Source organism: Salminus brasiliensis, chromosome 16, assembly GCF_030463535.1.
Source record: "Salminus brasiliensis chromosome 16, fSalBra1.hap2, whole genome shotgun sequence".
NCBI lineage: Eukaryota > Metazoa > Chordata > Actinopteri > Characiformes > Bryconidae > Salminus > Salminus brasiliensis.
The window spans coordinates 18,357,827-18,379,972 of NC_132893.1; the positions used below are offsets into that span (position 1 = coordinate 18,357,827).

General features: G+C 44.5%; 1 protein-coding gene across 10 annotated transcripts in view; it reads right to left on the reverse strand.

Moving 5' to 3' along the window:
• The window catches only part of nbeaa (neurobeachin a), a 198,082-nt gene that overhangs the window by 101,323 nt on the left and 74,613 nt on the right, over positions 1-22,146 (reverse strand). For all 10 annotated transcript variants that reach the window (XM_072659426.1, XM_072659429.1, XM_072659422.1 and 7 more), the window contains exons 2-8: positions 20,587-20,818; positions 16,135-16,235; positions 15,219-15,314; positions 13,343-13,464; positions 6,491-6,617; positions 2,967-3,086; positions 1,199-1,345 (exon numbers count right to left, since the gene is read on the reverse strand). In XM_072659426.1, the coding sequence (XP_072515527.1) occupies positions 1,199-1,345; positions 2,967-3,086; positions 6,491-6,617; positions 13,343-13,464; positions 15,219-15,314; positions 16,135-16,235; positions 20,587-20,818 (945 nt within the window). The remainder of the gene's footprint in view (positions 1-1,198; positions 1,346-2,966; positions 3,087-6,490; positions 6,618-13,342; positions 13,465-15,218; positions 15,315-16,134; positions 16,236-20,586; positions 20,819-22,146) is intronic.

The following is a 22,146-nucleotide window of genomic DNA, read 5'->3' on the forward strand; positions in this document are numbered from 1 at the left end:
GTAATTAAAAACACTAAAAGAAAAAACACTGCAGGCTTATTATATTTTGTATTATATACCTTCTTTTAGCTCAAAAACTCTGGTAAAGAGTCATTTAGAAAACAATAAATCATAAATCAAACAGTGTTAAAAGTTAAAGATTCTGACCATTTATCTGATGCATTTTGTAAAAAAAACTGGCTTGTTGGTCAGTGGTTGGTGTTTGCAATCAGTCAGTAGTTTCTGGCTGGTAGACTGTAAAAGCAAGCAACCTGAGCGGTCGATAGAACCAGAGGAATATGAGAGAGAGAAATGCTTGAATTTAGCAATAGCCCCAGAATAAGACCCATATCTTCAGTAGCATCTAGTGCCATTCAATTTCTGTGATATTGAGGTTTCCACAGCAATACTACCAGTCATCTGCACCACTACATCCACAGGATACACCACTCACCAAGCATCTGAGGACACCTGTACTGTGTCATATATATCATTTACTGTCCAGGGAAGGCTTTCTGCTAGATTCTGGAGAATTGCAGTGAGGATGTAACTGCATTTAGCAATCCTGAGGTTGACTCTGAGGATGACCCAACTCATCCCATACGTCCAGAGAACACCCAAGTTCCACTGCTTCACAGCTCAATGCTGGGGGCCTTATAACCACTCTAGCCTATGCATGTCTTTAAGGATGGTGCCAAAAGGTTCATGTTTATCTTAGAGTCCGATTCTATTGGCAGTACTTCTTTACAGGGACTAAACAAGCTGTGTGTGTGCGTGCGCATTTGCACATTTGTGTTAGCAATGGGTGCAACTTAAAGCAGCTGAATGCATTCATTAGAAGGGGTGTTCACAAACCGAGAACTGTGTTCACTGGCGTGATGGTGCTCCATTCAATACTTTTTGGATGAGTTGAGGATGAGGTGGGATGGTGATCATTCAACATCCTGACCTCACGATCTGAGCTCTTGTCTGTGAATCCTCACAGCAATGCTCAAAAATCTAGTAGAAAGCCTACCTTGGACAGCAGAGACAGTTACACCAACAAAAGCAGGATAAAGCCTGGATTTCAAAAGAAACAATGAAACAAAAGTGTCCCAATACTTCTGTCCCTATAGTGTCTCAGCAACTATGTCAAGGAGTCCTGAGCTTTTGGATGGGCAGTGTACCTGTAAAAGTTCTTTGACGGTGTCTGTTCACGCAGGCAGTTCAGGTACAATACCTTGTATCCAGGTCCCAGCTGATGGATGGCGAAGATCTGCGCCGGGTTGAGCGCTTCGCTGAAGACGTAAACAGCTCCAAGCTGACCGCAGAACACCCGGTTGGCATCGGCCGTCTCCGACGAGCCCAGGAAACATTTATCATAGCTCTGGAGGAAAGGAGGAGGAGAAATAAAAAAGCAGAACAAGATTAAGCAGAGGAAAGCGTTAGAGGGGTGATGAAACCGACAGCACGGGTTTATCCTGGAATCTGCGCTGCTTTATCTGGGGGTCTGCACTGCAGCCTTTTGAACTTGTTTACCTGCTCGTATCCGATCACAGCTTTGCGTTATCTCACTCTTCATATCCTTTTATCAAATTTAACCATGTTACTATGTAAAATACATGCCTGCGGGCATACCCACACTCGCCAACCTGCATGCGCACACAGACCATGTCCAATTCATCATCCTTGCTGCTGCTGCCCCCCCCCCCCCCCCCCCCGCCTCACACTCCTTCCTTGTACTTGTTCACTCTTTCAGAGTGAAGCGTTTATCTAGACTGCGATCGGCACGGACCCGCAAGGCTTAGTCTGGCTGCACAAGGTGGTGATGAATAACTTTCATCTCTTTATGATCCTGGCCATTACTCATGCCCACCGGTACAGTTCTGTTGTCATGCAGGGGATACAATGCATGACATATCGACGGATGAAAAATGAGAAAATCCAATTATTATTATTGGCCCAATAATGGAACGAAAGCTGTTAAATTTCATAGATAATTTAATGCTTCATTCACTTACCATTAGGACTGGTCTCAATAATGAGCTGTTTCTCTATTTAGTACTTTTTCTTAGTTTTTAGAGGTTTTTCAAAGCCACAAACTGGTACTGCTAGTTATTTATACAGAAAAAAAAACTTTAGATACAAAAGTTATTGCATTTTTTTGCAATTTAACTTTGAATAAAAGACAAACAAATAAATAAATAACAATAATAAATAAAATAAAATAAAATAAAAAAAGAATAATAGAGCTGGTTTATTTTTTTTATTTTTTTTATTTTGGAGATTTTCATGGTATAAAAACCATCCTACAAAATATCACGGTTATACAGCATTCCACAATTATTATTCTTCCTATTATTATTAGTTACAATGACCTTTTAACTGTAATACATAAATACATAATGTATATAATAATGCAATGTATATATATATATATATATATATATATATATATATATATATATATATATATATATTGCAGTTATTTTATAGAAAAATAAACTAATAAATAAAGAAAAATCAATTTAAGAGAAATCAAATATTTGAATATAGTAAAAGTAGCCTAGTGATAACTGTGATGACTAATAAGGAATTTGTTTCGGTATGAGTTAATGCACATGTATTACATTTAATTACAGTACAGTAGCGTTATTGCACATATGAACAGTATAATTTGAGTATTGCACAGATATATAACGAACTATAGTGTTATAAATATTATAATTATAAATATGGATTAACCTGCTGATCAACCTGCTATTTTCTCTATTGACCAACTAATTTGGTTTTTGTAACCAAAGAAAATTAAAATCATAAGAAACTGATGAGATTCTTTGATGGGTTACTTCTGCAACCCTCTAGTGGATCTACTGCTTAACATCTAAGCCAACTTTAAGGACGCACAGGCTTATGGTAGCAGTGCCGGTTATGGCAGCACTGCTTGAAAACCCTACACCCCTGCATCCCTAAGAGAGAGGCCCCCTAATTACAGCTGTAATACTTACATCATTGGTGTTGACGTGCCAGGCCATGTCGCCGTAAGACACCAGTTGCCCGTTCACATAGCAACGGATCTCGCTGTTCCTCCAGCGGTTGTAGATGTGCACGATGCTGATCATGTACCACTGCGGAACAAAGCAGAAGAGTGATGGAGGCATGAAAGCAGGTGGGGGGAACAGGGAGCACATGGAGAAGATAGCATTTTATCACCGTTCTGAGGTCAGACAGCTGCAGCACCTTCCAACACAATGAAGCCACACTTGCTTTCACAGGCCTCAGACCAAACACACCCACACAGACGCACGCCCGTGCGCATACTTTCACAAGCCTCAGACAGAATTCATATCGAACGCTCTGAAGGCTGTCTGGATCGTAGAGATGAGCGGAATAATGAGAAAGAACCCGTCAGACTCTGGATAGTATTTAGAACCTTAGGAAAAAAAGGGGTCTTCTACTGGTCCATTAATTTGGGGGGCCTTCAGTCAGTTGTACATAATTCCTAAAGTTCCAGAGCGACTTACGAAAGTGCTTCACTGTTAACTCAGAAAAGACGAGTCCAGTAGCCGGGCTGTGCTAACGGTGTGGTGGCAATGTCAGACAAGTCTGGTTGCCGGGCTGTGCTAACGCCGCGGTGGCGATGTCAGACGAGTCCGGTAGCCGGGCTGTGCTAACGCCGTGGTGGCAATGTTGGACGAGGCCTGCAGTCGACTCAAGTATGCTACACTTCGCTACAGTGCCCTGCTGAACGGAAAATGCTCATGTGACCTCATTTGAGTACTAAACACACTTGTCTATGACTATGGTAATTTTCCTGCGGATGTGAGAGTTTGATCACTTACAGACGTCCCCCTAATGAAGTAATCCAGTCTGAATAAGGCTTCAGCTGTGGTAGGGGGTGACACGTATGCGTATTGTACTAAACGGTTCCTTTACCGCCATTTCTGTGCTTCAGTACGGCTGTACGAGGAGTTAACCTCCCTCTGGTTTAAAATGCAGAGTGCATCCGTTCCAGAGACTGAGCCGTGTCACTGTGAGGAGAGCTAAAGTGAAGTGATTCTACCCTGACATGCGACTCTTGTGCAATCAGTGCACCTGACGATTGCCCAGCGGTTCAGATCCGTTCCATTTCCCTCTCCTTTATCCTCTCTTTCTGTCTTTACTGATTGGCTTCTCCCTCGTTTTCCTCCGCTTACACCCCACTATCCTTCTATCTCGTGCACACACACATACAGACACTCGCGCACATACAGACACTCGCACACACAAACGACAGCCGCTTCAATTGTTGAAACAGGGCAGCACACTAATTAGGTGAGCAAGTTTCAGTGTAAAGCAGAGAGAGTGTCTGCGTCTGGCTGCATGCTGGAGGTGCAACCGGCATTCTAATAGGCAGACAGGCCTCTGTTCTCCTCCTGCGAGAACAGCCTGCACGAGGTCCAAAAATCCCCGGCCAAATTCATTCTCACTTGTCATTAAACAACGTGGGTTTATGGAGCAGAAAGCCAGAGGGGGCTGAGGGCGAACGGGGGGGACGTGATCAGTCAGACGATACCACATCTGTTACACACACACACAGACAGAGAGAGAGAGAGAGAGAGAGAGAGAGAGAGAGAGAGAGAGAGAGAGAGGGACCGAGAGAGGGACCGAGAGAGGGACCGAGAGAGGGACCGAGAGAGGGACCGAGAGAGGGACAGAAAGGCAGGTCAAGAGACAGAGAGAGAGAGAGAGAGAGAGAGAGAGAGAGAGAGAGAGAGATGGGGACATAAGCAGAGAGAGAGAGAGAAAAAGAGAGACAGAAAAAGAGGGACAGAGGGAGACAGAAAAGCAGGCCGAGAGACAGAGAAAAGGAGAGCGCGCGAAAGACAGAGAAAGAGCGGGACAGAGAGGACAGACAGAAATATGAGTAGAGCGAGACAGCGATAGAAAGAAGCGGGATGGGGGACAAAAAGATAGGTAGAGGGACAGAGAGAGAGAGAGAGAGCGAGGGAGACAGACATGGGGAAATGGGCAGAGAGGGAGAGACAGAAAGAGAGGGACAGAGGGAGACAGAAAGACAGGTCGAGAGACAGACAGACAGAGAGAGCAGGTGGTTGGGGAGAACTGTAGTGTTCTGTCCAGCTGCTGCCCCCCTGAGGCCATGCTGCGAGGTGCTGGAGCGTGAACACCAGCATGGCATCTACTTTGCCGCCAGTCTGTGTGTGTGTGTGTGTGTGTGTGAGAAAGTGTGTGTGTGTGTGTGTGTGTGTGTGTGTGTGTGTGTGTGTGTGTGTGTGTGTACCCTCCAGCCCTCCAAGCTGGTGTATTCGCTGTGCTCCTTCCTGCACTGAGGGAGACCTAAACAGGGCTGAAGGGCTCTTGTGGCACTCTTGTGAAGTCATCATGAGATGCGACTCTAGTGACTCCAGGTGATGTTCTGCCCATTAACATTCTGGGGACACCTGGCCTTCCTCCGAAACGTCAGAAATGAGTGATGTCTGATTTTCACTCTTGCTTTCATCTCTTTCTCAACCCTGCTCATGCTGTGAAAATATTCCGCTTTAAAATGAGCTGGTTTTAATTGAAGCCCTTCACTTAAAGCAGCATTATGTAGCATTTTGACCTACAAACACCAGCTTCAAAAATCATGTTGATGCTTCACTGCACTAGTCAGATTAGCACCTCTATCATTGCAACTCCGGGCTATGGATAACCCAGTTTAAGTGAGGGTTCTGGATCTATCAGCTTGTCCAGAAATGCATGTGTAAAGCATGTCATTTAGTGGGGGCTCAATGCATTAATTCCACTTCTCCTGACTGCAGGAGGAGCCCACAAACAAGAAATGCTAATACTCGCATATTGCTGCTTTAAGTAGTTTTAGTTTTAAGTATAAGTTTGACACCTTTCATATCAATGTGCCATCTGTACGAAAAAAAGAATTTCTAGGAATGACTGAAAATACTGAAAAGCTAGATTTCTCCAGCACTGGAAAGGCAGTGTCCACTCAGCAGTGACCGAAACCCTGCTCACATCTGGAATTTACATGAATCTTGATTGATCTTAAGTGTGAACGTAATGTATGATTTTCTCAGAGAAGCCATTAGAAGCTAGAGCATCTTGATGGATTCTTGACAGTAACTAAGTACCGCCAACATCAATCACATCCTTGCTGGAAAAATACGTTTTAAAACAAACACACACACACACACACACACACACACACACACACACACACAGAAATACTGTACTCAGTGTTATTTTGAGACAGTTTAAAGGTAAGGTACAGGTTTCCTGGGACATTTCAGCCTCAAGACAAAGGCAGTAAGAGGACGATGCTGTAAACGTGCAGGGATCTCCTCCACCTTCAAAATGCCAGGTGAAAACAGCTCCGTGTTTGGGCAGTCGCTTGTGATCAGATCAAACAAGACACATGTTAATGCCAGGTGTGAACGGGGCCTGAGAAAGCACAGCTGGTTTCTCCCTGTCTGAACTTCAACAGAAATGAGATCTCCTTCACCTGTGATCGGAAATCCGAGAAAACTCAGTGTCTCACCTTCCTGGGCTGGAAGTCGTACTTCACGCAGTGCTGGAAGCCTTTGCCTTTGGACTTCAGCGACGTCACGATCAAGCAGTTTCCCACGAAATGTGCAGAGTAGCCGATTCCTTTGCTGGTCCGGAAACTAGCGGGGGATAAAAAGTGCAGTGCAAAACGGTTACAGGGGAAAGATGCATACAGTCACAGTTCCTTACTTTCTTCCAGAGAGGCATTTCTGTGAAGGCTTGTCTTGCTTAAGGAATTCTCTTATTTGTAGGCAGGTGGGGCTAAATCATCTGGCATCATTCACCTTTTTGAAAAACAGTAGGAATACAATACAACCAAGCTTGTGCAAATGCTGGGGTATGAACCTATCAGCCATAACATTAAGAATTGCCTAATATTGAAAAGGTCCCTCTTTGTGCCGCCACAACAGATCTGAGCATTCGAGGCATGGACTTCACAAGACCTCTGAAGAAGGCCTGTGCTGTCTGGCACCAAGACATCAGCAGCAGATCCTGTAAAGCGTGAGGTGGAGACCTGCCTGATGTTTGGGAGATGCTCTGACCCAGCTTGTATTGCGGTCACAATTCAGCCCTTCAAGAACTGACTGTTCCCTTGCTGCCTAATACATCCATCCTTTGACAGATGCCACTGTAGATGAAGATGTTCAATCAATGTTTTTCACTTCACCTGTCAGGAGTGTCAATGTTATGGCTGATCAGTGTGTGTGGTCTAGACGGCTGCTGCTCGACAAGGCCGAACCACAAAAAAAAATCGACAGAATTCGGGTCTCGGAGCAGAGAGGGAGGGCCATCCTACCTACCCAGAGACACTCTAATGCTCTACTGCACTGTCAGAAGGAGCCTCTCCTATATCCACTACTGTCGATCTTTCTAAGTATGACCAGAAGACAAAATAGAGCCCTAACCTATCTTTAGGATATCATTAGAAAAGTCCAACCATGGCAATCATCCATTGCTGGGGTCCCAGAGATCATAAGTAGCCTCAGTCTATCTGTGCGGGTGGGCCGATGACCCTGCCCATAATTCAGAAGTGCGATGCTAGTCAGTGCCGGCATCTGTTAGCTGACGTAACAGAACTGGCAGTTGCTGTTCTCCTCTAAGCACATTCAGCGGTCCAGTGATGTTGCACTAGCAGCAGTTTAAAAAGGCTGCACTGTGGATGTGAAAGGCCCAGGACCTCATGAACATGGCTAGTGACTAACGCTGTGGAAGGGTTGCTGGGTGAGCGTTGCTGGGTGAGGCTGACAGTGATGTTAACATCGCAGTGGCGATGCAGGGCAATGCCGGCGTGGTTGTGCACGCAATACTATGCTAACGGCGCAACATCGATGCAAACAATGCGGTAGGTCGATGGCTAGTAGTGTAGTGGGGTGAGGCCGGTGCTGTAGTGCTTCCATAGCGATGTTAACGGTGGAACCGCAATGCGAACACTGCGGTACAGATGCCGGGCAAGGCTGGCGGCCAGCATGCTGGGGAAGGCCAGTGATGCTAACGCCATGGCAGTGCAAGGCCATGGAAGTGCCATGACCGTGATGTCAACGCCGTGGTACTGATGCTATTGTCGTGGAAACTAGGCTGGGACCAACAATTTATGCACATTAATGCCACGGTATGTCTTTGTACTATATATTGCCTTTACAATAATATAGGTAAGCTGAGGTTGAGCCTCCTTGCTGGGTAAGATTACGCCTCCTCTTGGCAGCAAACAAGAGGCAGTCCTCAGTCAATCCCTCAGTTCGTCAAACATTAGTATATCTTCAACTTAACTGATGACCGTGGATTACATAGCCAGTCCATTTCAAAATCAGCAACACTACACTGGACTCTTGCTGACCAAATGAGGAGTACAATGCTCATAACCCCTTATTTTCTTGCCTCAGCAGGATTGTGTGTTTCTGACCATGCTGTCATCAGCCTGTAATCCTGTTTCAGCTCTGGGTCCAGACATTTAAAAACCATTCAAGCTCCAGCCCCACACAGCATCCCAGCAGCTCTACTGTCTCCTCCACCACCGATGACTCAGCAGTAACTGAATATGAGGTAATCTCCTGTTTTTTTTCCCCCCATTTGGAAACAGGAATATGTCTGCAGTGCCGGTTTTCCAAAAGAAATGCCATGTTTCTTCTTTAGCTCTTTCCCCTCGGAAGAGCAGAATTCATCAAGGCCTTATCACAGCCTTTCAAACCAACATGGCTGCCTGTTTTTGGCAGCATGTAGCAGCAGTGTTTGCAGAGGGAGCTGGGTTGTGTCGATAAGGTGATGGGTTATCAGGGTCCAGGACTGCACTATTCTTTGCTCCTGCGCTCTCTCTCTCTCGGTTATGCTGCATACACCAGAGCAACATACAGACATGAAACAGGATTAAATGCAGGTTTCAGCACAGCTACAAACAACCCCCCCCCCCCCTTAAAAAATGTGAACATGGAAAATAATTAAATATTTCATATTTACATACACAGTCATAACAGAATATTATGACTACCCCTCTTCTTCACCCTGTTCATTAAGGCTCAGGAACACCACACAGGGCAGATAGTATTTGGCAGGGGGGGGCAGGTTATTCTCAGCACTGCAGTGACACTGATATGGTGGTGGTGTGTTAGTAGTGTGTGTTGCGCTGGTACGAGTGGATCAGACACAGCAGGGCTGCTGTAGTTTTAAAAACACTGTGTCAGGGGCTCGTCTGTTGCTGCACAGTTTGTGTTGGTCATCCTCTAGCCCTTCATCAGTGGTCACAGGACGCTGCCCACAGGACGCTGTTGTCTGGGTATATTTTTGAGGCTGGTGGACTGTTCTCAGTCCAGCAGTGATTCTAAGATGATTACACACTACAGCAGGACTGCGGTGTCTGATCTGAAATGTCAAAATCATGCCGCTTAGCTTAGATCAGACGTACATAAGTGACTGAGACTAGAGATTAGCATGGCGAGTACTATGTGAACAGTACACTAGCATTAGCAGCATGTTCATCATAGTCTGCCTAGTCTAACAGTATGTGGAGTCAGATGGGAAGCAGTCTATGGCTTCCTGGTATTTAACTGTGAAAATGATTTAGTTTGGAAACAATGGAGAGACTGGAGCGCTAGCTACCAATAACAGACACCTGCGCTGACCAGCAGCGTATCAACGGGGATCGACCCAGCGACCTCCCAGTAATAGGGCAACAACTAGACAGCTGCATCCATTAGACCTGGCTATGAGACCTACTTGAGAAGTGAGGACTGGTAAAGGTAAAGGTAAAGGTGCACGTATTTGTCACTGTACAGTGAAATGTGTCCTCCACATTTAACCCATCTGGTAGTGAACACACACTCACACACACACACATGTGTTAGGGGCAGTGAGTACACACACACACACCCAGAGTGGTGGGCAGCCAACTCCAGCGCCCGGGGAGCAGAGAGGGTAAAGGGCCTTGCTCAAGGGCCCAACAGTGGCAGCCTGCCGAGCCCGGGAATCGAACCCACAACCCTGTTATCGATAACCCGGTGCTCTAACCGCTGAGCCACCACTGCCAAGACACAAAACTGATAAAGAACTAGAGAGGACTCATTTAACTTAACTTCTAACCTTATAAGTTCATTACGGTCATAAATAACAGCACTTTCGAAGGCCCTAAAGTTGAACCTTGGGGGACGCCACACGATATGTTGAACCAAACGCATTCTCCTCTTTTTCTCTATCCCTCTCTCTCGTGTATGTGAACAACAAAGCCAGATTTAGACTGTGAAGAAACAAAGCTGACTAAAAAGGAACTTGTTAATATTCCACATGAGTCAGGGACCTCTTCGCTGAGGCAATGTTATGACCTGGTTGTTACATCAGATAAAAAGCACACTGGTCACATACAGTGTAGAGCTGGCAATGTGAGCTACAATGAGCAGGGGAGCTGGCACATCGCGTCTGTAGCATCCCATTGGCCGCGGACGCAGCTGTAGCACCCAGTGTCTGTGTCAGACTACTTCTCTGCACCATTTAAGTCAGTGCTAGAGAAAAAAGCTCAGCTTTCAGTGTGCAGGAAGTGTAAAATAAGTCAGTCATAAGTCAGTCAGTCAACTGAAGAGCCTGATAAAAAAGCAAAGCACTGTAACGCTGTTGGTGAGAATCTATTACTGTTGCGTTCACGAGGGGTTCAGGCTTCATGGGAGGACCTCTGCTGCTTTCACCTCAGTGCTTCCACCTTAACTGAGCATTAGTCCATATTCTCTCTCCTTTACTAACTTGAAAGACAGCACCCTGGCCCAGCCCCTGCCTGTGTTTACACTGACCTCCTGCAAGTCCGTATGACACTCTTCAGCACCCCATTACTTCACTTCCACCTCCATCTGTTCAGTTGAAACAACCCGGCCGAAGCCGGCAAGCGCCCCGCATCTCTGTGGGTGAACCTCCTTCAGGGAAGTATATGTACATATATATATATATAGCTAAGTAGTGACTGATAAACTAACGGCTTTCATTTCACTATCAGCAAGCTAAATGTCGGGGTGGTCCAGCAAACTAAGCCACTGTCACTATGATCAGATGAAAACACTGTGTCAGGAATCCCGGTCATACTGCTAGACATGGGCAGTTGAGGCCCAGCGAGAGCACAATTGGCTCTGCTCTCTGCAGGGTATATGGCTAGATGGCGCTTTTCTCCCTCCCCACATTGCTTTGTTGTGGTGCTGGTCGTCACTGGGGTCCACAAGCTGGTGCCTTAAAGGTGGGTAAGCGCCACCTAGGCGCGTTGGTCGCCCGCCGATGTTGCATGAGCGGCTTAACTGTGCAGACGCCGGATGCGCAAGCCCCTGACACCAGTGAGGTGGACATTGCATGGGATGGCGGGACATTACGTACAGGTTAAGATATTGGCAGTTCAAATTGGGGAGAAAATTGGTGAAAAACGGGTGTCGTACAATGTCGTAGACTGTCATAGTGGGCTGCACTACACATCAGGGTAAAATGCTAACATCATCACGCCCCTCAGACATGGGACTTTGATGCCCGCGCTGGTCAAACAGATAAATCTGTAGAGTATGTGGGGAACGTAATTAGACAATAAGCCTAAGAAAATTAATGAAAAATAGTTTGTGTTTTTTTTTCATCATATTTCCTCATCCTTGCTACTCCGGACTCGGCACGCTGCTAACTGCGCTGTGTAACTTTGGTGAAGCGGACAGGACAAGGCATGTGAGAACTGCACATTGTCAATACTGCTGCACCATGTCAGTCAATGCTTCTTTCAATTTCTGATATTTCAGAAATTATATATCTCGACTGTAGAGGGAGTCCAGGAGCAAGATACAGCAATGGTTAAGTCTATAGGAATAAAACAAGGCCTTGAGATCCTTCAGGGTGCTTTCTTCCTTCAGTAGATCTTTCTATGCCTCTGTCTCTGGACTAAATAGGGAAAAGTTCACAAAAAACACCAAGGAATAAATAAATAAATACATAAAAAATATCAAAAGACATCAAAAAAAGATTAAAAACACTGAACGGGGTTAAGCAGTTTTGGTAAAAACTGGGTCCAGATAAACAAGTGCAAACTCATAAGACTCATAACTCATAAGGTTTTACAGTCATATGCTGGAGTACGGACTTTACATATCTCATGATTGTTCAAAAGCAGAACGTATAAATGTTAGGCAGAAGACAAATTTGGATATCCACATGCTTTCAATGACTATGTACTGTATATTTCCAAAAATAAATCATAGCAAAGCCTTATTTTTCTTTTGCATTCTCAAACAATCTGGGTCACAGCATGAAAATGACAAAGACGACTAACCCTGAACTATCAAAAGACTCCAAAATATCAAAATACCACTTTGGTAAAAACACCACCAACATTACCATTCCTGTAGTTGAGATGTTTTTTTTTTTTTTTTTTTTTTTGCATTTCCCACATACTCTCTCTTTAGCCTGCACAATTAGACCTGATTGTTCATTACTCAGCCGCGAGATTATGTCTGATGTTTCCCCAGTAGAGGATTTCCACAGTGGTTTTACACTTTCACAGTCATTTATCTGGATCTAATTTTAAACTCCTCGTTTCACCACAGCAACAGCACTCAGATAAGCTCTCCAGCATTACTCTGCACACCTGTGTACAACACTGTAATAGCAACCTTGAAACTGACCTGACCTGAAAAAAAAACAAAAAAAAAAAACTAAGCACAACGGCCTTGAGGAAGACTAGACTGAGAAACATCAAATGAATCTGACTGTAGCTTTGGAAAACTCTTTTTCAGCTCAGGAAACAGAAAAGAACAGGCACGGTGCTCTGTTTTTTTTTCTTTTTTTTTTTTTCTCTAAACAAACGCCGGGACAGTTTGTGCCATTCACAGTAATGAAGCCGTTTTTCGTTTTGTTTGGAAGCGGCGAACGCCACAGTTTCGACGCTTTGTGTAGGCAACGGTGTAATGAAATCAAAAGGTCAAACCTAATGAGGCTTCTCATCGCCGCCTGACGAGGGGCCTTCGGTGCCTCGCGACAGTTTGTTTCTGGAATCAACGGCGCGTCCGGCTTAGCGGCTCCTTGTGACATTTAGCTATTCACATATTTACCCACTCCGCCCTCCAGGGCACCTTCCAGCACACAGGGTTTTTTTTCCTTAGTAACGCAAAATGTAGGCCAACGCTCCGCGCTGAGCAAAATTAGCCGTGGCCCTCCTGAGGCCACGCCAGGAGAGACTGCTCTCACCGAAAAGAGAAACGCTTCATGTTCCACACAGAGGTCCCTCCGTGTTTTCAGGTTTGGACTCCTGAGATCACAGGTGTTTGGTAGAAACGACCATAACGATGATGTTCTGAGATCAGTTCTGGATTCATGCTTATAAAGGAAAGCTGGCGCGCGAGTTACTTACCAGTACAGGTAGGGTTTGTCTTTGTCTACATTGATGTTGTTGAGAGGATCCATACGGAACCATGTGTTGAGAGTGAAACCGTTCTGGTAAGGCCACTTAGCAATGGGAGGCAGAGCGATGGCCTAGTGAGAGAAAACACTTAGATAAACAGACGGTCAGACAGAAATGCAGGTTTTAAAACAGTTACTCACAACGGCAACAGACAAAGGCCACACATATAACCCTTTACAGCCTGAATTATTTTATAATTACCAAAAAATGAAAAATGAAAAAAATAAAATAAACAACATATGTGACTTATTATATGCTATATTTGATAGATGAGGAATTGATCTGCTTGTAAACAAACTAAAACATGTAGAACACAATTGTTTCACTCCTCATACTCAGAGCTGCTTTAAAAATTGTACTAAACTAAATTTATCTCAGAAATCTCACTGTTTAACACATGTATCTGATTTACTTGTGGAATGAATGGTTATTTATTGAATGTATTATATATTATTGTTCTGATTTATCTATTACTAAATAATTCTTCAAGATAATGAATGACTTCATTAACACACTGATGTCCCACTGATGTCCCCCCTTCATTAACACTGCAGATGTCCCAAAAACTCTGATATACTGATATGTATCAAACAGGGTATACCTGGCTTAACATTTTGGAAATGCATTGTTTGCTAACGTAGCTTTTTAAGCACCTAAAAAATGAATGAATAAACTATTAAAGATTTCTATGTTTACATTTGAAGATTTCGACTTGTATGTGAAAGTGTGTGATGAATTCGGTCTGTAGTCTGCATAATGCTTATTAGACAATATGGCTGCAACCATGGCATCAAAACCTCATTACTTTTAATGTTTTTCTTATTACTAATTAATATAACAAATATTTTAATGACTATTACATCTCTAAGACAACAACAATGACGTATGCAGATGTGCATAAATATGCATGTACTGTACTTTAGTAGCATTTCAACTTAACATAATACTATAGGATGATGAAAAAACATTTATAATTATTAACAATATATTTTTGTAATAATTATTCCATTGCATTTCAACTCTGCTAAACTGGTTCCCTATCTGACAACCCAGAAGAGGTTGCTGGCTGTTTGAACAGCAGTGAGCGGCTTATGAGAACAGAGCAAACAGGGCAAACAGGGCCTCATTAACGATCATCTAACAAATGAAAAGTTAATGATCAAATAGTGTAAGAGAGCATTCGTTAAACTCCACCACGCCGAGTTCATCGTTAGGCGCAGTCCGAACATTCTTCTACAGCACTGAACAGAGCTCATTATTAACAGTAATAAACGCCACCGAGGACACGCTAGCAAGCTGCCAACCCGCAGGGGTAGCAATCGTATGTGGACTGCAGTGGTGATTAACTGTGAGGGTCTCCACGGTGAAGCACCCATATGCCAATTGCATGCTACAGGTGAGCTCCTCACATTTGGCTTTGATAAACAAGAGGATGGAAGCCCACAAAAGTGCAAGTGGGAAATTTGTTGCAGGCATCCATTACTTCAGGGCCCTGGAGGGCCAAATTTCTGCACAGTTTTGTGCTTTTACTGCTTAAACACTCCTGATTCGACTCACCTGTTGATTGGCAGGTTTAGTAAGCTTATTAAAGCTGGGGAATCAGCAAACTGCACTGGACTTCACCTCCACACTCCCCCTCCTGCATTATTCGGTAGCTGAAGAACCAGTAAAACTACAGAACCAAATTTCTCTGCACGTCTTGTCTGATCTACTAGATTTGAGTGAAGGTGGATGACATCTCACTGAACTACTCCTTTAAGCTCTAGAGGACCCTCCGTTCTGCCCCTAGCTTCTACTGTGGAGAACAACAGAGCAAGCTCCTCACCGCTGCGCTGCGTCCGGGGAAGTTGAAGAAGGTATCTGGGCCGTGTCTCTGAGGCATCTGGTTCAGGACAGACAGCAGCTTGATGGCGTGCCTCGGCTACATCCGGCAAACCGACAGCAGACCGGCCGCGGACCAGAGGAGAAGAACACAGGAAAAGACTAGTTTAGAGAATCGCTTGGAGGGGAATGGGGTGATAACAGAGTACAAGAGGAATGATGGAAGCAGAACATGGAGAAAAGGGCAAAGTTGTCGGAATAGATGACGGGATGAGTGTGTATGTGTGTGATGGGAGGGAGAGAGCAAGAGAGAGTGAGAGAGGTGCAAATAGAGAAAGAGACCGAGAGACAGGCAGTGTCGGACACAGAGTGTGAGACAATCAAACAAAAAGAGAGACCGCCAGAGTGGGAGGGGGCAGACAAAAGAGAGAGACAGAGCTGGAGAGAGACAGAAAGAGAGAGGCAGAGAGAGGGTGTGCCCCAATTGCAGACCTATCAGTGCTACTGACTGACTGCCTTTGGTGGGACAGGCAGAGAGAATAGGGGAATAGAGCAAGAGGGGGACAGGAAGAGAGACGGGCAGACAGTTTCATGAAGGATGTCTGAGATCATGCTCAGTGCAACCCCCACTACTTTGACCAATCGGCGGCCTGTCCATCACTCCAGCCTGGCCGCGCAGAAGCACGATCGATTCGCAGGCAGCCGTGAGCACATCTCAGGCCCGAGGCTCTGCTCGACCGGTGCTCAGGACCGCAGCTCTGTCTCGGGGGTCACCCATTAACCTCCTCTGAATGAAAGTGCTGATCCACGGCCAGGTTCCACCATCGCTGCCTAATGGATATGAAGGCAGACGGACGGGGAGCTGACGCCCAGATCAGCGTTTTTAGTTGACGTTGGACGAGAGTGGGGCTTCTACTCACCCATACGCCGTTGTCTCCCCTCAGCATGCTAAACAGCAGCTTCAGCTCTTTCACTGTGATACTGTAACTGGCCAGCACTCCCAGCATGTCCACCAAGAGGTCTGCGAGAGAATGAGAGAGAGAGAGAGAGAGAGAGAGAGAGAGAGAGAGAGAGAGAGAGAGAGAGAGAGAGAGAGAGAGAATATATTACAATGAGTTTGCATTAACTATGTTATGAAGTCACCGCATCAGGGCACGAAGCCAAATCAAGCCTTAAGGCACCTACTGTATCTCATTTCAGTATGCAACATCACACACACACACACACACACACACACACACACACACACCTGCAGGTACTAATAGTACAGTAAATAGCTAAGCGATGAAAATACGACCAGATTGCCAAAAGGAATGAAGTTAAGTATGGAGTAATAATATAAAAATAATCTAATATAATAATATTTGGAGCAATAAAAAATAAATAAATAAATAAATAAATAAATAAATAATAATAATAATAATAATAATAAAGCAAAAGTTTAAGCACCCTGTATGGTCAGTACTTAGTGACATCCCCTTCAATCAGACATATCACAGCTTTTAAACCAGGGATGTCCTGACTATGTTATTTTCCCCGCCAAACCCCTCAGTCTCCAAACGCTGAGTATCAGCAGATCCTGATCCGATCTGATCTGATCTTTGTGCAGAGCGTCATAGAAAGACAGGCAAGTGTCAAAGAGAGACAGGAAGAGAGACAGGCAGATAACAATCAAGCTGGATACAATCTAGATACGGGCTGGCAGTCTGAACATAGCCTGAACTCCCTTATTTAGCTTCTGAGAACGCCCCTTAGTGCTGTGCCTAGCCTGGGAACTAGACGTGGTAAAACGGCCGATTTCCGATCCATTAGAATATGCACGAATCGGCTCCTGCCCAGATCCACTGGATCGGATCAGGACATCCCTACTGTACCCACTGTATCCATAGCAGATAAAAAGTCAAAAGTCATTCACTCCCTATTTAGAGGATTTTCACCCCTTCTTCCTTGCAAAAGGCTTCTAGCTCTGGACAGTGGAGATTTTCGCTCGGCCAGGTGTATGATTAACGGCTTTACAGGGCTGATGAATGGCCAATTTTAGTGTGGGTCACTAATATCAGACTTTACATGATGTCAGACATACACAGACAACTATTGTTGTTGATGTGTTTGATCGCTGCTGGAGAAGTTGTGGTAGAAGCAGCTAACCTCCATCAGATTGCTTGTACTGCTGGAAGCTTGTACTGCGTTATTCTCCTTTACCGTTTCTGCTGCTTTCACTCACAGTAAGATACAGATTTTGAGGACAGTGCAGAAGATCTGTAGCTGTACCCTTGACGGATGTCCTTTATTCGTTTGCTTTTGTAAATATGAGTGACAAGAATGGAATATTTATGAATACAGCTCTACTGTGTTTTTATTATCATGATATCCAAGGGTTACATTTCCAAGGACTTTAATGGATCGAGTATCTGATATATACAAGTATGATCTCGTCCTAATCCTCCATTACTTTTTCTGTACATTGTTTACGTAAAGGATACAAAAGTAAACCAACTTCTGAAAAAACATTTCACTGCTGCAATTTACAGAAGCTAATAATCAGGAGTGAAACCACTTTAAAGTGGGAAATGAAATCAGGTCAAATCCAAGCTCGTCTTTGCATGTATTTGAGTAAGCAGAAATTATAGTATGTATTTATAACACTTACAAAATAAAATAAAATAAAGTATTCACATAAGACAAAAGTATTGGGACACCTGCTCTTCTGCAATCACCTCCTTCTTCTTCAAGAGTAACTTTCTCTACTGTCCAGGGAAGGCTTCCTACTAGATTCTGAAGCACTGCTGTGGGGTTTTGACTGCATTAAGCGACAAGAGCATTAGTGATGCCAGGATGTTGGATGATCACCAGCCCACCTCATCCCCATCTCCCCAACTCATCCCAAATACTGATACAAAGGACTACTGTACAAGGATAGTAAGCACCAAATAACTTACTATAGCCCACATCACCATTCTAGAGAACACTGTCCACTGCTCCACAGCTTAATGCTGAAGAGCTTTATACCCCTCTAGTCCACGCCTGGCATTAGGCATGGTCCCAAACAGGCTCATGCTCCAGAGAGTTCCATTCTATTGGCAGTACTTCTCTACAGGGCCTAGACAAGCTGTGTTTGTGCATTCTCGTCTAATTGTTTATAACAGGGGTTTTGGTGAGCCAGACCTGAATTTGTCCCGTGATGAAGACTGTTATCCTGCTAACTAAGCTAATGCTAACCAGCTTCTCTCTCTGTTGATTCAGAGCAGTTTCAACTTTGCAGGTATACCACAAACACGGTATGAAAAAACGTGGCTACTGCCCATTCCAAGTGGGTTAGCGGGGTATAAAGAGCTAAGCGTTGAGCTGTGGACCGGTGTTATCTTGATATGATGGTACTCCATCCAATACGTTTGGGATGAGCTGGGGAGTCTGCGATGAGGTGGGGTGGTGATCATCAAACATCCTGAACTCACTTACGCTCTTGTCGCAGAATGCAGTGAAATCCTCACAGCAATGTCCAATAATCCTGTAGAAAGCCTTTCTTGGACAGTAAGTAGGGTTACTCTGACAAAAGCAGGAAAAACAATACCCTTGATTTCACAAGAAACAATGAAGAAGCAGGTGTCCCAATACTTTTCTTCTGAGCCTGCATTAAAGCACACAGACGTCAACGGCCTGTTAGCGTACAGAAACATGCACTCCTCTGTAGATCTGTCAAAAGGACATGGAGAGGAGACTGTCTCCCAAACATGCCTACAGAGGCAATTTTACACATTAGCTCTGCATTAGCTGCACTGCACGCTCCGCTGCGCCTAATTATATAGACATATTGGTCACGGACGCACACTTCCGGAGTCAAACTGCAGCCTGTTTTCTTGCCATAATGGAGTATTGGAGCATACGGTGGAGCATGTGCTACCCTAAATGACACACAAAAACATTAAGCCTGTCAATCTTTCTTAAAAAAAAAAAAAAAACTAAATAAAAAAGGTTTTGACCCGTGAATAGCTAAGCGAGTAAAAGACGCCCTGACTTTCAAAATGCATAACGTTAATGATGTGTTTCCTTCGAATTAATATCATCTTACTGACTTCATCTTCTACAGTTTACAAAAACAATAAATACCTCTTGCTTGGGCTTCTGACATTTTATGTATTTTACCCTCCACCACTGAAATATTCCCCATGCCACTGGCTGCAACACAACCTCAACAGTTGGAGAGGTGTTCTTTTCTTAAACTTTGCACCCTTGTTTCTCCCAACATGCCTTCGCTCATTAATCTACAGAACATGTTTTCAAAATGTTTCTTTGAAAACCTCTGGTGCCAGACATTCTTATTTTCTTCTGATGACTCTTTTGTGAAGGAATGGAATATTTATGCAGGTGCCTGTGCACAGTAGACCAGTGCACCCCTAACCTAGAGTCTGCAATTATTATGACCACCCCTGGTTGGGACGTCCCAGGCTGAACTCAACGTTGCCTCCACAACGTTGCTTACTTTCCTACAATAAAAGTTTGATTGTATATGATGTATATTATGTATATCGTGTTTGTTGGGTTGCTAACTAACTAACTGGGTTTCTAGCCGAGTACCAAACCATCCTCATGGGCAAACGACACAATCTGACTGATGTCCAGAATGGCATGATAACAGGCTACCAGATGAAGGGTGGTAGCATCTCAGAAACCACTACGGCAGCTCCAGAGTTAGCGAAGGTGTACAGAGAACGGACTTCTCGGACATTGCTGGGAATGTCTCCCAGTGGCTTAACTGTGGTGCCCCACAGGCCATTGATTCCAGAGGTGAACGACGACTCGGCGAGTGGTACAGAGCAATTGACGCACCACTGTGGAGCAGTTAACCTCTATAACGAACACCTTCCATCATCTAATACTGTCCACGCCACAAGGTCTCGCTAGTGTTGTCCCAGCCAAAGATAGTTATTCTCACTGTTAAGTAGGTGGTCATAATATTCTAATGACCAAGACTGTGTATTCAACTTTCTAGCAATTAGTTTATAACTTTGTCGTCATAAAAAGTGCCAGGCAGCTGCTCTAGAAGAAGCCATGGCTGCTAATTTCTGGGGTAAGGTTTGAGGAATCTGAGTATTTCTTAGGCTTTAAAAAATTGTACCTGGTCTTTCCTAAGAAGGATTGTGAACAAGCCATAGCCCTAACAAGATAACGAAGGGGTGGGTAAAAGTCACACAAGGTTAGGCACAATTATATGATGCATGCACATCTAAGCACTTCTCTGAACCTGCCAGAGTAATCATAAGATGTTGGGATTACAATGAGCTTTGGCCCCTAGGTCTTCTGAACTGTACAGCACACAGCATGATTTAGCCATCAACCTAAAGATGCACGTGTGCTCGGCTGTTGCCTCCTACCTGCGATCATGTCATCGACGGAGCTCATCTTCTGCAGCACCTGCTGGATGAGGCCCACCTCTGTGCTGGTCTGTAGGTTGCGCACACTCTTGCGCAGGATCGCCGTGAACATGCTCCAGATCTCCGCCTGGCACGTCACGTCGCAGTGCTCCAGCAGCTCCACCATGCAGGTAATGCTCTCAGCATCCTGGATGATGAAGTTCATCTCCAGGTCGAACTCGCCGCCCACCAGCTGAGGACGAGAAGGAGAACAAGCAGGGGGTCAAGAAAAGCAAAAAAAGTCATCCAGAGCGGTGCAGATCAGAGAGAATTAGCTTAAAGCAACACACACACACACACACACACACACACACACACACACACACACACACACACACACACACACACACACACACACCATCCTCCCCCATTAACCTAACAAATAAGACATGGTCAGTGTCCAAGTTTGCATCTTAGCTACTGGAATTAAGAGGCTAATGTAAGGGTTTTAGGGCTTTTTTTTTTTTACATTAGTGTCCATGTTCCAGAGCAATGACCAAATACTGAACACTAGCCATTTTTCATCATTGTATTAATAAAATGTCTGCAAACAACCATTCATGGGTCATTCTGACACTAAAATTCTCTAAAACGGTTCCACATGGATTCCAGGAGCGGTCCAGAGAACCAGTCTGTGTCAGTTGTGTGGTTCATCTCCTGCATGGCTGAAAACCTTCTCCTATGGGAACGGCTCCTTGGTTGCAGGTGTTCCTGCACAGTGAAATTCCAGAACTCTAGAAAGCACTGTTCTTCGCCGCCTGAGCGCTTATATCCAAGAACAAATAAGGAAAAGTGCTAAACGGATGAACCTGCACACAGAAAAGTGACGTTTGAAATCTGAAAGGGTCAATGAGTCCCTCCCCAAAATAAGCTCATAATTAGTTATGATGTAGACTTGTGTTTGTGGGAAAAAACGGCCTTAACGTCTCAAATTGAAGGCTTTATATTTCACATGAAAGTGACAATGACGATAGACCAGATGTACACTCTGCCAGCTGAACCAAATAAACCTCTATTTTTAATCCGGAAATGCTACATCCAGTAGCGCCGTCTCACTCGCTAAAATATGAACCTGGCAGCTAATGTGTGGGTGATGCATCTATGTATTGCTCAAAATATCTATTTACACTTGACATTTACCCTGACCGGGTCCTTTAAGCAGCATTACATTAAGACCACATGATTTTAGAGTGATAAAGAAAATACAAGCTAATATTCTGAATGTATTTAGATACTAGGACCCCCAATCAACCTAAGACCTAATGCCAGGTGCCCATTGTGTGGCCTGCCTGGGCTATATGGAGCAGTGGCTCTACTGGGAAGTAATTGCGAGCCCGGGCAAACATGGCAAGGATCAGTTGAATTTGCATGTCTTCATGCAAGGGAATTACGGGATTTCAGGATCTATCTGCATCCCTACTGGTTTTCCTTTGCATGTTGCTGTTACATTATTTATGTTGCAAACTCTGATTCCGCACTGTTGAACGGATGATTAGGCCAAGCATCTGAATTGCAGTATAT